The sequence below is a fragment of the Cicer arietinum genome, chromosome 5 (assembly GCF_000331145.2).
Source record: "Cicer arietinum cultivar CDC Frontier isolate Library 1 chromosome 5, Cicar.CDCFrontier_v2.0, whole genome shotgun sequence".
NCBI lineage: Eukaryota > Viridiplantae > Streptophyta > Magnoliopsida > Fabales > Fabaceae > Cicer > Cicer arietinum.
In genome coordinates this window covers 28074605-28089823 of record NC_021164.2, presented here as the reverse complement: position 1 = coordinate 28089823, position 15219 = coordinate 28074605, and the positions used below count along the sequence as shown (strand labels likewise).

Below are 15219 nucleotides of genomic sequence, written 5' to 3'. Positions count from 1 at the left end.
TGCTGCTATTGATCAAGGCAAATCCAAGAAACGAAAGGATCCTCCGACTGAGAAGCTTTTGGCTGATGCCATGAAGGAAATTTCTCAGAAGAAGAAGAAAACAGTTTCCTCTCCTCCTCCGAAGAAAGCTCCTTCATCTAAAGAAAAAGGTGCGGAAGTTATTATTCCACCTGACTTTCTCACAAGGAAAATCCATGAGGCTCGGACTCTGGATTTCGCTTACTTTGATTCAGATGGATTCAGTTTCCAAGACCATTTGAGGTTTCATGGTCTTCAAAACTTTCTTTCATCAACTCTTGATACTTATCCAATGTTAATAAGGGAATTCTACTCAACCTTCAAGCTTACTGAAAATGGATTCAAGGCTGAAGTTAAAGGGAAAAGGATCTCAATGTCCTTTGAAGATTTTTCAACACTGTCTGGACTGCCCTTTCATGGAACATCTCTAGATGGCAGTTCTGATGCTGACACTGCTGATGAAGGATGGGAAACATCTTTTGATCGGCATACTGCTGTGAAGGATCTGATGATTGATGGCTTTGTTGAAACGATTTCACTGCCTATTGGTCAAATGAAGGTCCAACATCGGATGCTTATGTATACTCTGACCCGGATGCTTGTGCCACGATCTGGTAACCATGCTGTAGTCCAGAAGTTGGACATACTACTGCTATGCGGATTGTCCAAGGAGCTCAAGATGAGCTGGACATGGATTGTGCTAAGGCACATGTTGGAGGCATCACAGAGTAAGCTGGTGCTGCCATATCGTCAACTGATCACAAAGATTCTGAAACACTTCAAGGTGTCACTTGTTAATGAAGAATCTTCCAAGACCACCCTTATTTTTGGTGAATCAATTGTTAATCAGATGCATTTGAAAAGGGTGCATGGTATTTGGATAAGACCACTGCCGAATGTTGAACAAGCTCAACCTAATCCTCAACAAGTTGTTGAACCAGTGGCAGCCCCTCCTGAGTACGTCGCAAAACTGCTGGAATTTATGGAAGTTTAGATGGCTCACAATGCCAAAATGCAAGAGTCACAGGCTAGAATGGAAGCTGCCTTGACGACTCTCCAGGCTTCTCTGAATTCAGTTGTTCAGGATGTTGCTACGATTCAAGGGCATTTAGGCATAAAGCTATCATTTGAAGATATTGCGGACATCGGTCGGCAAGAAACAGAGGAACCAAATCCAACTCCCCTAGATCGTTCTGCAACTCACGTTAAGGAGACACCTGCTGAGGGTAATACAACGATCTCTACCTCTCCCTTAGCTAATAGTAAGGACCAGCCCAGTTTAGGAGATTAGGTGTTTAGGCTCTTTGTTGTGTAGTAATGACTTGTTATTGTTGTATTCGTTTCTTCTATATATAATGCATTAGCACGTTTATTCAATTACTCTCTGATATCAATTGCCATAATCTGTTTAATCTGCTTATTTGTTGCTCTGATACACTGTTTTTTTGACATCATTATCATCCCCCAGTGCTTTTGTTTACTAACATAGGGGGAGGAAAATTTTTGTCTGCCTTTTTGCCTTAATTGACAAAGGGGGAGAGAAATTGTAACGTATTTTACACTGCTTATACTGCTGCACATTTGATACTCTGAAGACTAATGACTTATTAAAATGACTATGATATTGTTAAATAGCATGTGTACTTATGCTCTGATCTGATGCTCTGATATTCTGATATTATGATCTGATAATGGTACATATGATGCTATGAAAATATATCTGTTGTTAATATTATATCTTGAAATGCTCAACTCAAGTTAAAATTGTATGCTTGTCACTTATGCAAAAAGGGGGAGATTGTTGGACTTTAGTCCTCTTAATCCTAATTTTGACATAATTAACAAACATACAATGTTCATACATCATATGATAAATCTAACATTTTAACTGGGTAAGATTTCAGGAACAACAACTCAACCCTACATACTTGAGACAATTGCTTGGAACTCAAGAAATCAACAAAAGTTTGAATAGTTACTGAGCAAATCGATTAGGCAATCGATTTCGTAAAAGGGTTGTAAGGAAACATGTAGTTTGTGGTTACACAATCGATTAGGCAATCGACTGGCACAATCAGTAATAAAAATTGTGCAAGTCAGAGGCAACCTGATTTGTATGCTAATCGATTGGCACATCGACTGGGCAAATCACAAAGACAAATAACTGATTGAATAAATCGATTGGGCGAGTCACAGGGCCAATCCATTTACTAGGCTAATCGATTGACAAATCGATGTCGCAAATAATATTTCAAAAGTAACATGGCCGATGACAAACACAATCGATTGGACAATCCATTGTGAGAAATTCAATCATGACAAGTTTGGTATCAATCGATTAGGAAATCGATTGAGCTAAACCAACTGGTAAAGTCCTTTTCAGAAACATACTACTACCAAATCAAATCGATTGACACTCCGATTAACGTGAAATAAGCTAAGTTCTTGTTTTAAACACAATCGATTGGCAAATCGATTGAAACAAAAAATTGAAATCACATGGAACTCTTAGTATGTGGCCAAATCGATTATGTGTATTATTGAATCGATTATGTGACTTAGTGAATCAACTAAGTAATCGATTGGTTTGATTTTATTATTGGAACAAAACACCTGACATCGATTATGCAATCAATTCATATATAAGTCTACACATATTTTTCAGAAAAGTGTATAAAAAGAATCGATTAGGAAATCGATTATTTTATATAGTTTCAAGATTCAAGAAAAACAAGACTTGCGATAATCGATTGGCAAATCGATTAAGCCCGTTTTATCACATTAATGAATCGATTGAGAAATCGATTTATATGTTGTTTTTCAGAAACTATATAAAGAGTTTTCAATCATTTTCTCAACAACACTTGAATATACTTCAGAACACTGAAGAACTCTTAAGAACCTTTTTGATAACATTCTGATATTGCTTTTTCAGATCAAGATCAAAAGATTATTCATAATCAATAAGAGAGCTGAAAAAGAATTCTTGAGAGAAAAAGACAATGATCTCACAAACACTCAAATGAACAACCAGATTATTGTGTGAGATACATTGATAGAGATTGAAGACAAACTATGTACTTCTTTTATATCTTTTTGTAACAAAGTTTTGTATAAAGAAACAACTGTGAAAAATCCAGTTTGAAAACTGGTGGTGATCTTCGTTGATGTAAAGATCATTAAGAAGGAGCTGTACTTGATCTTGTGTGAGTCTGACGAGTGACTGCAAGGATCAAGGGGTTAAGGAATAGGAAAGAGTTTGAGTTAGATAGATAGGTTTCGAGGAAACTGGACAATCTGTAAAAGAGTCTCAATTCTTTCTATTGAAGAAAAAGCTGAAATCCAGTTGGATTGTCAGGACTGGATGTAGGCTGTCATACTGACAGCTGAACCAGGATAAACCTTGGTGCATTCTATCCCTTACCTTTTTACTTTTATTGTTTATCTTGTATGTTATGTTGATGGGAAAGCAAGATGCAATTTCCACCTCAATGAAGATCATTCCATGGAAGAATGCAATGAGTTCTAAAAAGAACTTCAAAAATTGATAAACATATGCACCATTCAAATAGGTCGTTGGGAAAAGGATGACGATATGATTGCAACCCAATCAGAAGAAAAACTTGGCATAACCATCCCAAAGACATCGGTCATTCATGTCACTAAGGAGGAAAGTTTGAATGCCCCCGGTGATTTGAGGACCTTAATAGTTCAGATACCAAGACCTTTTTCATATAAAGACAACAAAGTCGTACCTTGGAACTATAATGTAGAGGTACATCTAGCTAAACAGAAGAACAAAGCTGTTTCTAGCTCTAAAACCACCGTTGTCACGAACGTTTTAGGAATAGGAGGAATGACTTGAAATGGTCGGATATACTCCCCAGGAAAATCACAAAGAGAAATGAGAGTGGTGTTTCAAAAGGCATACACAGATAAAGAGGAAAAGAAAGTCGAAAAGGAGAAAGTAGAAAATGAGAAAGAGGTTTCTAATGAAGAAGCTCAGAAATTTCTCAAAATCATCAAACAGAGTGAATAAAAAATAGTCGACCAACTCAACCATACTCCTAGAAGGATTTCATTGTTATCCCTATTGATGAATTCTGAGTCCCACCGGAAGCTATTGATGAAAATACTAAATGAGGCTCATGTCACTCACGACATCACCTTGGACAAATTTGGAGGCATCATAAATAACATCACAACCAACAATCACCTAAGTTTCACAGATGATGAGCTCCCAACCGAAGGGAGAGGGCATAATAAAGCACTACACATATCAGTAATGTGCCTCGACCATATAATATCAAGAGTCGTCATTGACAATGGCTCCTCGCTCAATGTCATATCAAAATCAACATTAGCAAAACTACCTTATGATGGTACATATATGAGACCAAGTCCCATGGTTGTTAGAGCTTTCGACGGGAGTCGCATAGAAGTAATGGGGGAAATCGATCTCCCAGTTCAAATAGGCTCGGTCACATTTGAAATCACGTTTCACGTGATGGATATTGTACCCACTTATAATTGCTTATTGGGAAAGCCATGGATCCATTCTACCGGCGTAGTGCTGTCAACCTTACACGAAAAGCTGAAGTATATGGTAAATGACCAATTGGTAATCGTGTCAGGAGAAGGAGACTTGTTGGTGAGTAATTTGTCCACCACACCTTATGTTGAGACAGCAGAAGACGCTCTAGAAACTGCCTTCCAAACACTAGAAATCGTGGACACCGCTTATGTCGAGACGACACCTATAGAACCACATATGTCAAACACCGTTATTATGATGGCTAAGTTCATGTTGAGCAGAGGACACCATCCATGGCACGAGTTGGGGAAGGATGACGAAGGGCTCAAAGAACCGGTGGAACTTCCTGAAAATAGAGATAAGTGGGGTTTAGGCTACAAACCCACCAGGGATGACAAACGGAGATTGGTCAAAGAGAAAAAAGAAAAAAGATTAGTTCGAATTGAAAATCGAGAACCAAGAATTGAAAGTATTCCTGTAAGACCCATAATTTTAAAGTACCATTTATGTATTTTTGGTGTATTTTGGATTTTGGCTCGGAGGCTTTTAAGCCAAAGTTAATAATATTTTGGAGTTTTATAATCAAAAAGATATTTTGATGCCAATTAAAATTTCTCGTCGATAAATAAATTGAAATTAACTGCGGTGAATCCTTTACAGAATTTAATGCGTTTCGGGTGAAACGGTAATTTAACAAATATCTAGATATTTTGATATATTTGTTAAGTTATATTTATTATCTATATATGTTTGTTTGGAGGGAAAAAGAAAAGAAAACTAGAAGGAAGGAAAAGGAAAAGAAAAGAGTATATAAAGGAAAGAAGGAAAAAGGAAGAAAGGAAAAACAAAGGAAAGAAAAAGAAAGGAAGGAAAATTGGAATTTTCCATCTTCTTCCTCTGATCAACCGTGAACCACTTTTCTCTCCTTCTCCCGTTTTCATTTTCGCCGCTTTCTTTTCTTCAAAACTAGTAACCCAAGGTTGGGTGAGAGTTAGAACAAGGTTTTCGCAACTCCACTCTTCCTCTTTAATTCGAAAACGAAGAAAAACGGTATTTGAGATCCAAACACAAATCCCTCCGTTTCTTCTAGATCCTCGTTGTATTTGGTGTGTTCGTACTTGATGTTTGTTAATTGGTGTGGTTGTTGTGAATTATGGTTTGAATGTGAAAGTATGTTTGAATTTGTTTCTGTGGAATTTGAAAACCATTAGAGTTAAACGAGTATTAAAAATGGGGAATCTTTTAATACCTCGGTTTACTTAATGTGCTTTTGAGGAAAAGGTTTAAGTTAACTGGGCGTTGAGGATGGGGAATCTCTTAATGTCTCGGTTACTTAACTATCGTTTTTGAAAATCGTTTCGGTAAATGAGTATTAAGAATGGGGAATCTCTTAATGTCTTGTTTACTGAATGTTTTGTGTGGAAATCGTTTAAGTCAAAAGTATATTAAGAATGGGGAATCTCTTAATATGTATGTTTGCTTAATGTTTTGTTTTGAAAATCATTAAGATAAATCGGTATTAAGAACGGGGAATCTCTTAATGACTTATTTATTTAATGTTGTTTTGAAAACCATTAGAGTTAAACGAGTATTAAAAATGGGGAATCTTTTAATACCTCGGTTTACTTAATGTGCATTTGAGAAAAATGTTTAAGTTAACTGGACGTTGAGAATGGAGAATCTCTTAATGTCTCGGTTACTTAACTATCGTTTTTGAAAATCGTTTCGGTAAATGAGTATTAAGAATGGGGAATCTCTTAATATGTCTGTTTGCTTAACATTTTGTTTTGAAAATCATTAAGATAAATCGGTATTAAGAATGGGGAATCTCTTAATATGTCTGTTTGCTTAACATTTTGTTTTGAAAATCATTAAGATAAATCGGTATTAAGAATGGGGAATCTCTTAATATGTCTGTTTGATTAACGTTTTGGTTTGAAAATCATTAAGATAAATCGGTATTAAGAATGGGGCATCTCTTAATGACTTATTTATTTAATGTTGTTTTGAAAGTCGTTTAAGTTAAATGGGTATTAAAAATGGGGAATCTTTTAATATCTGCATTTGCTTAACGATTGTTGTGGATGGAGTCTGTGTATGCTCATGCATTTCATTCTGGTAAATTGTGTTGACCCGTGATAGGTGACACCTTGGTAAACTGTACTGACCCTCGATAGGTGGTACGTTTACGATTTACGTTTTGGGTAAATTGTGTTGACCCGTGATAGGTGACACCTTGGTAAACTGTACTGACCCGTGATAGGTGGTACGTTTACGATTTACGTTTTTGGTGAGTTGTGCTGACCCGTGATAGGTGGCACCTAGGTAAACAGTACTGGTCTGTGATAGGCGGTACGTTTACGATTCACGCTTTTTCTTTTAGTAAATCGTGTTGACCCGTGATAGGTGACACCTCGCTAAACTGTACTGACCCGTGATAGGTGGTACATTTATGATTTACGCATTTTAGTAAATCGTGCTGACCCGTGATAGGTGGCAGCTCGGTAATTGGTACTTTGGCCTGCGATAGGCGGTACAATTATGATTTACGGCCCTTCGAGGAGGGTTTTGGTTTGGAATTCCGAGTCCATGCATTTTGGCATATACTCATTGCATTAGGGTGCTTGGCACGCGAGTCGTGTTTGATTTAAGTTTATGATCAAGTGATTTGAATTTGAGTCGTTGTGGTAATTGCGTTGAAAATGCTAAGTGTTATGTGTTGATTATTGTGTGTAAGTATGATGGTTATCGAGATCCCAATTGCCGTGGTAATCGCGTAGGAATTGCTAAGTGTTAGATTGTGAACTTGAATAGGAATGACTTGAGTTAATGCATGAATTTTTGGAAAAACGATCAGGGAAATTTATTTCCCAATCGATTGGATAGTAAACAGGGACTTGGCCAAATGGACAAAATCGATTAGCCAATCGATTTTGTAATCAGTGTTCGAAAATCATTTACGAAATCGATTGCCCAATCGATTGGGCCTAAGTCAGGGACTCATCCATATTTAGTCGAATACAGACTGTTGTATTCGAATACAGACATGCTGTTTTTGCCACTGACTTACTGTGTAGTCGAATACAGACTGCTGTATTCGAATACATTTTGCTACTGACTTGCTGTGTAGTCGAATACAGACTGTTGTATTCGAATACAGACATGCTGTTTTTTTTGCTGAATGCTGAAACAGCCTTGTATTCGAATACAGAGATGCTGTATTCGAATACAACAATGTTGTTTTGTTAAAAACTTCATTTCTCAACCTTGTTTATGCATGTTTGGCATATGGAAACCCTTTTAAGGTGCATGCTTAGTTGAAAGGTTATTTTGAGCATTTAAAATCTTAATTGCTATGTGTTAACTGTTATTTTTTTTGGTTGGTGACCCTTTACAATTATTGTGGAAATCTGGGCTTTGCCCTCAGATGAGAGTCAGGACGGTCCTACCGGTTCGTACCCTACGGACGGGAATGGAGATGGGAACGCTTGACTGCAGTTACGTTAGGAGGATCTCACGGGGCGCGTGGAGATACTCAGGGTGTATAGCTTTTTGGTAGGATGATCAGATTAGGATGATGTATAGGGACTAGGTGTCCTTCTTTTTGGATTGGAGTATTTTTAGTTTGGAAAACTGTACTTATACTAATATTGTCGGTTTGACTTTTTACTTGAATGGGTTCCATGTACCATTTATGGTTGTGTAAATGTTTTGGATTTATAATTGGAGAAACTTTTCCGCTGCTTGTAAATTATAATGACTCAGTTATTTATCCAAAGGCATTTCTTTATCTATTACTCTGTTTTAGTTTAATTACTTTTGAAAAAAAAATATATACCCTCGCTTTGAAAAACGGGGTGTTACAATTCCCATCTGTGACATCCGACAGAGTTTCCAAAGTGCAAGACCAACAAGTGAGATCCATATTGCGGCAACTGAAGATGACATGTTTGATGGGGAGGCTAATTGGATTCATTCGTGTGGTTTAGGAGCAGAAATCAGGAATTGGAAAGTAGTCAAGTCACCTATAATATTTAATGCAATTCCCATGTAATTCTAAAAGCATTATTACTGTTACTAAGATGCTTCATTATATTTAGGATGGACACAATGTTGTTTTCCTAATACTTTGAATTTCAATAAATGCATTTTCATTTTGTTTTCTTACTGTTTTTTCTTACCACTTTCATATGTTTATATTCATTCGCCATTTTTTTTTATTATTTATTTTTTTTCTGCTCCTTCTTTCTCCTTATCCTAGCCTTGAATCCTGCAGATTTGCGAATAGTTCATTCACAGACGACTGTACTAAGATCTCGTTGCATAATCTTAACCATCTTGTTAGTTAGACAAAAAAAGATAATGAAGAAGATTATGAACCCCCTCTAGATTTGTTAAGAGTGGTAGAATGGGAAGCCAAGGGTATCATGCCCTTTGAGGAATCGATAGAAATTGTTAATCTAGGGACATAAGAAGGAAGGAAAGAAATTAAGGTTGGCACCATCTTAATGAAAGAAGTATATCACAAACTAATCCAACTCCTACATGAATACAAAGATGTTTTTGCCTGGTCATATCAGGATATGCCTGGATTGGATACTAGCATAGTGGAGCATAAATTGCCCTTAAAACCCGATTTTTCTCCGATGAAACAAAAATTAAGGCGAATGAAGCCTGATATGTCATTAAAAATCAGGGAAGAAGTACAAAAACAATTTGATGTAGGATTCCTCGCTGTGGCAAATTATCCCAAATGGATAGCCAATATTGTACCAGTGCCAAAAAGGGATGGCAAAGTACGAATGTGTGTCAATTATAGGGACCTTAATAAAGCTAGTCCTAAAGATGATTTGCCATTACCTCACATCGATATTTTGGTTGATAATATGGCTCTCCATTCACTCTTTTCCTTTATGGATTGTTTCTCTCGGTATAATCAAATTAAGATGGCAGCTCAAGATATGGAAAAAACGACTTCCATCACTCCTTGGGGAACATTTTGTTACAAAGTAATGCCTTTTGGTCTGAAGAATGTTGGGGCAACCTACCAAAGAGCTATGGTAACCCTATTCCATGACATGATACATAAAGGGGTCGAAGTTTATGTAGACGACATGATTGCTAAGTCACAAACAGAAGAAGAACATATTATTGATCTAAAGAAACTCATCGAAAGACTTAATAAGTTTAAGCTAAAGCTCAACCCTTTCAAATGCACTTTTGGTGTGAGATCGGGCAAAGTATTGGGATTTGTGGTTAGACAAAGAGGAATAGAGGTTGATCCCGATAAGATTTGAGCCATTGCAGAAATGCCTCCCCCGAGTACATAAAAAGAAGTTCACGGTTTTCTTGGGAGACTAAATTATATTTCACGATTTATATCACAACTAACTGCTACTTGTGAACCTATATTGAAACTTTTATGGAAAAATCAAACAGTTGTGTGGAACGAAGAGTGTCAAAATCCATTTGAAGAAATCCGACAGTATTTGCAAAAGCCTCCAATTCTAGCCCCACCAGTTCTGAGCCGACACTTGATTATGTATCTTACAGTCCTCGACGGGGCCATGGGATGCGTACTGGGGCAGCATGACGAAACAGGAAAAAAGGAGCATGCCATGTACTATCTAAGTAAAAAATTTACAGATGTTGAAACAAGATATACAATGTTAGAACGTACTTGTTGTGCCTTAGCCTGGGCGGCTCATCGCTTGAGGCAATACATGCTTTGCGATACAACTTATTTGATATCCAAAATGGATCCAATCAAGTACATTTTTGAAAAGTCCGCTCTCACATGAATTGCTCGATGGCAGGTGATGTTATCAGAATATGATATTACCTATGTTACTTAGAAAGCCATCAAAGGGAGTGCCTTAGCAGATTATATAGCTAATCAACCTGTTGATGGTTATAAATCAATGCAATGCGAATTCCCAGACGAAAGTATCATGGTTTTGTCTGAAGAATATGATGATGGAAAATGGACCTTGTTGTTCGACGGGGCCTCAAACATAATGGGGCATGGGATTGGGGTTGTTTTAACATCTCCCAAAAAAAAGGTTCATACCTATCATAGCGCAATTGTGTTTTGATTGTACCAATAATATGGCAGAATATGAAGCTTGTGCCATGGGAATTTTGGCGGCTTTGGAATCAAAAGCGAAAGTTCTAGAAGTATATGGAGATTCAGCCCTAGTCATTAATCAGCTTAACCAAGAATGGGAAACTCGAGATAAGAATTTAATACCTTATTTTACCTACATAAAAGAATTGTCTTTAGAATTTGACAAAATCACGTTTCACCATGTCCCTCGAGAAGACAATCAATTGGCTGATGCTTTGGCTACTTTATCATCTATGTTCCAAATAAATCGAAATGATGAAATCCCATCAATTAAAATGGAGAGTCGAGATTATCCAACCTACTGCCAGGTCATGGAAGAAGAAACTGACGGAAAACTGTGGTATCACGACATCAAACATTATCTTGCAAATAGAGAATATCCTCTCGGAATATCGGAGAATGAGAAAAGAACTCTGAGACAGTTATCCATGAGCTTTTTTGTGATGAAAATATTTTGGATAAGAGCAATCACGATATGGAACTCCTCAGATGTGTTGATGTCAATAAGGCGAAAGAAATTCTACAAGATATCCACGATGGCTCTTATGGGATCCATATGAGTGGACACGCCATGTCTAGAAAGATTCTCCATGCAGGATATTATTGGCTCACCCTAGAAAAAGATTGTTTTAATTATGTAAAGAAATGCCATAAGTGTCAAATATATGCTGATAATATCCACGCTCCACCAGTGCCCCTAAACACACTTTCAGCCCTCTGGTCGTTCTCAATGTGGGGCATAGACGTCATCGGAATGATCGAACCGAAAGCATCAAATGGACATCGCTTCATCTTGGTGGCAATTGATTACTTTACCAAATGGGTAGAGGCCGCTTCATACGCCAATGTAACCAAAAATGTGGTAGTCAAATTTATAAAAAGGGAGTTAATATGTCGTTATGGTTTACCAAGCAAGATCATTACTGACAATGCCACAAATCTAAATAACCAAATGATGGATGAATTGTGTGTCACCTTTAAAATTCAACACCACAACTCATCCCCATACAGACCAAAAATTAATGGTGCAGTTGAAGCAGCAAATAAAAACCTAAAAAAATTATTCAGAAAATGGTTATAACATACAAAGATTGGCATGAGATGTTTCCGTTTGCACTACACGGGTATCGTACTTCGGTAGGCACTTCAACCCCTTTTTCCTTAGCATATGGGATGGAGGTTGTGCTACCTATTGAAGTAGAAATCCCCTCGATAAGAGTATTAATGGAAACTAAACTAGAAGAGTCGGAATGGGTACAAACACATTTTGATCAATTGAATTTGATTGAAGAAAAAAGGTTGGCGGCCTTATGCCATGGGCAATTATATCAGAAAAGATTGAAGAAAGCGTATGAGAAAAAAATACGTCCTCGAAAATTCCGGGAAGGAGATCTGAAAAAAATCTTACCCATTCAAAAGGATTATCGTGGGAAATGGACTCCTAACTATGAGGGGCCATACATCGTGAAGAAAGCTTTCTCAGGTGGAGCTTTGATCCTTACGAATATGGATGGAAAAGATTTAGCTCTTCCTGTAAACTCAGACGCCGTAAAAAAGTATTATGCTTAAACAATGAATACCCGTTAGGTTGAAAACCTGAAAAGGCAGCCTAGACAAAACTTAGGGTACAAAAAATATACCCGCTAGGTTGAAAACCTGAAATGGCGACCTAGACAAAAACCAGGGTAAAAAAAAAAAAAGAAACCCGTAAATATATAAATATATAAATATATAAATATATAAATATATAAATATATAAATATATAAATATATAAATATATAAATATATAAATATATAAATATATAAATATATAAATATATAAATATATAAATATATAAATATATAAATATATAAATATATAAATATATAAATATATAAATATATAAATATATAAATATATAAATATATAAATATATAAATATATAAATATATAAATATATAAATATATAAATATATAAATATATAAATATATAAATATATAAATATATAAATATATAAATATATAAATATATAAATATATAAATATATAAATATATAAATATATAAATATATAAATATATAAATATATAAATATATAAATATATAAATATATAAATATATAAATATATAAATATATAAATATATAAATATATAAATATATAAATATATAAATATATAAATATATAAATATATAAATATATAAATATATAAATATATAAATATATAAATATATAAATATATAAATATATAAATATATAAATATATAAATATATAAATATATAAATATATAAATATATAAATATATAAATATATAAATATATAAATATATAAATATATAAATATATAAATATATAAATATATAAATATATAAATATATAAATATATAAATATATAAATATATAAATATATAAATATATAAATATATAAATATATAAATATATAAATATATAAATATATAAATATATAAATATATAAATATATAAATATATAAATATATAAATATATAAATATATAAATATATAAATATATAAATATATAAATATATAAATATATAAATATATAAATATATAAATATATAAATATATAAATATATAAATATATAAATATATAAATATATAAATATATAAATATATAAATATATAAATATATAAATATATAAATATATAAATATATAAATATATAAATATATAAATATATAAATATATAAATATATAAATATATAAATATATAAATATATAAATATATAAATATATAAATATATAAATATATAAATATATAAATATATAAATATATAAATATATAAATATATAAAATAATAAATATATAAATATATAAATATATAAATATATAAATATATAAATATATAAATATATAAATATATAAATATATAAATATATAAATATATAAATATATAAATATATGTGAAGAACTATAAAAATAAAAATAAATAATTAGGGCTATAAGCTTTAGACAATCATCAGTGTTTTCAGTTCTTGTTTGCCTCTAATTCTGGTTCATAATCTTTTCTAAAATAAATAACAAATAATAATAAGAAATAAAAATAAAGGAAACTGAAAAGAAATGAATTGATGGTCATAAAAATCTATGTAATTATGATCAAAGTAAATGAAAAAAAAAACCGAAAATAAATGGATCGATGGTCATCAAAATCAGTATAATGGTGATCAATTGAATAGAAAAGAAACCAAAGAAATGAATCAATGGCAATAAGAATCAGCATAATTATGGCCAATTAAATGAAAAGAAACCAAAAAGAAATAGCTTAATGGTAATCAATTGACAATTATTCTCTTGTCGTTTGTAATGTACACCCAAAAGTCTATAAATAGGTTGCCACAAGAAGACAAAAGGGACACAATTCGAAACACAAATTGAGAGCACATAAAAAATAGAGAGATTAATTGGCAAAAGAGAAGAAGAGAATCTGATCTTGAAACAATCGGTCTAGCAAAACAACAATTCAAGAGTAAGGTATCATTTTCTTATTTTTTTCTCTCTAATTTTCTTCTTATTAGTCTTTGTTTTTTTTGCATCTTTTTTAAAAATATATTTTATTTCGCTTTCTATTTTTTTCTGTTTATAAAAAGTAAACTCATGTGTTAAGCTTTCATTTTTTTTAAAGAATCGTTAAATACTAAAATTGTTTTCTTTGCAACACAAAAATAATTAAAAAAATATAACTAATTGATGTTTATAAGCCGAGAAAACAAATTTCACCATATTGTAATATAATATTCATAATACGTCTTTATCAAATAAAAAAAAATCATAACAACAGATAAATGTTTTTACCCATAGTATTAAAATTAATGGTCGCTGCCGCCGGATGAAATTCATCCTCGCTCGCCGCACCATATTACTCACCCTCAATTGTTGGTGGCCTTTGTGTCGCGACATATCCGACAACGTACGAGCAAACCATTTAACAGACTATTTCACCGTCGTGTCCATCTGTCTCATTCACATACCGCCACGTCACATTATTTTTTTTTTAAAGAAAAATTAATTTTTTTTCTTTACTTTAAAACAAATATAGAAGATATAATCCATGAACAAATATTATTATTATTATTATTATTATTATTATTATTATTATTATTATTATTATTATTATTATCATCATCATCATTATTACTATTATTACATTTTTATTTTTTTGATACGTATATAAATTATCATCATCATCATTATTACTATTATTACATTTTTTTGATACGTATATAATTAAAAATAATAATAAAATCGGTCAACACTATAAATATTTTCTACCCAAGAACTACGTGAGTTTTGATTTCCCTATTGCACTTGGGGATACGTAGGAGCAATGTCTTTCCCTTGTCAAACCAAATTAATAAAAAAAAACATTTTTCCTTCTTTTATTAATGTAAAAATAAATAAATAAATAAATAGTCTGTATATAATTAATTATAATAGTCTGTATATAATTAATTATAGGGTAAAAATAAATAAATAGTCTGTATATAAAATATTATAGGGTAACCGTTTTAACGGACGTTGTAGAGTTGTAATACTTTCCCT

The 15219-nt window shown here is 33.0% G+C and overlaps 2 protein-coding genes across 2 annotated transcripts; both read left to right on the top strand.

Annotated features, from left to right (window-relative positions):
* Nucleotides 1-4114: 4114 nt before the first annotated feature.
* LOC113784335 (uncharacterized) lies at nucleotides 4115-9849 on the top strand. Its single transcript, XM_027330477.1, has 3 exons — nucleotides 4115-5029; nucleotides 8442-8564; nucleotides 9133-9849. Exons 1-3 carry the CDS (start codon nucleotides 4115-4117, stop codon nucleotides 9847-9849), a joined length of 1755 nt encoding a protein of 584 aa, XP_027186278.1.
* An 811-nt stretch (nucleotides 9850-10660) lies between these two features.
* On the top strand, nucleotides 10661-11239 carry LOC140920406 (uncharacterized). Its single transcript, XM_073368681.1, has one exon. It carries the CDS (start codon nucleotides 10661-10663, stop codon nucleotides 11237-11239), a length of 579 nt encoding a protein of 192 aa, XP_073224782.1.
* Nucleotides 11240-15219: the final 3980 nt, after the last annotated feature.

Bases quoted from the DNA above. Each gene is read 5' to 3' on its own strand.
- LOC113784335 (XM_027330477.1), top strand. From the start codon at position 4,115: ATGAATTCTGAGTCCCACCGGAAGCTATTGATGAAAATACTAAATGAG. The intron at 5,030-8,441 runs GTAAGACCCATA...GACATCCGACAG, and splicing joins CAAGAATTGAAAGTATTCCT to AGTTTCCAAAGTGCAAGACC. The intron at 8,565-9,132 runs GTAGTCAAGTCA...TGGTCATATCAG, and splicing joins CAGAAATCAGGAATTGGAAA to GATATGCCTGGATTGGATAC.
- LOC140920406 (XM_073368681.1), top strand. From the start codon at position 10,661: ATGGCAGAATATGAAGCTTGTGCCATGGGAATTTTGGCGGCTTTGGAA.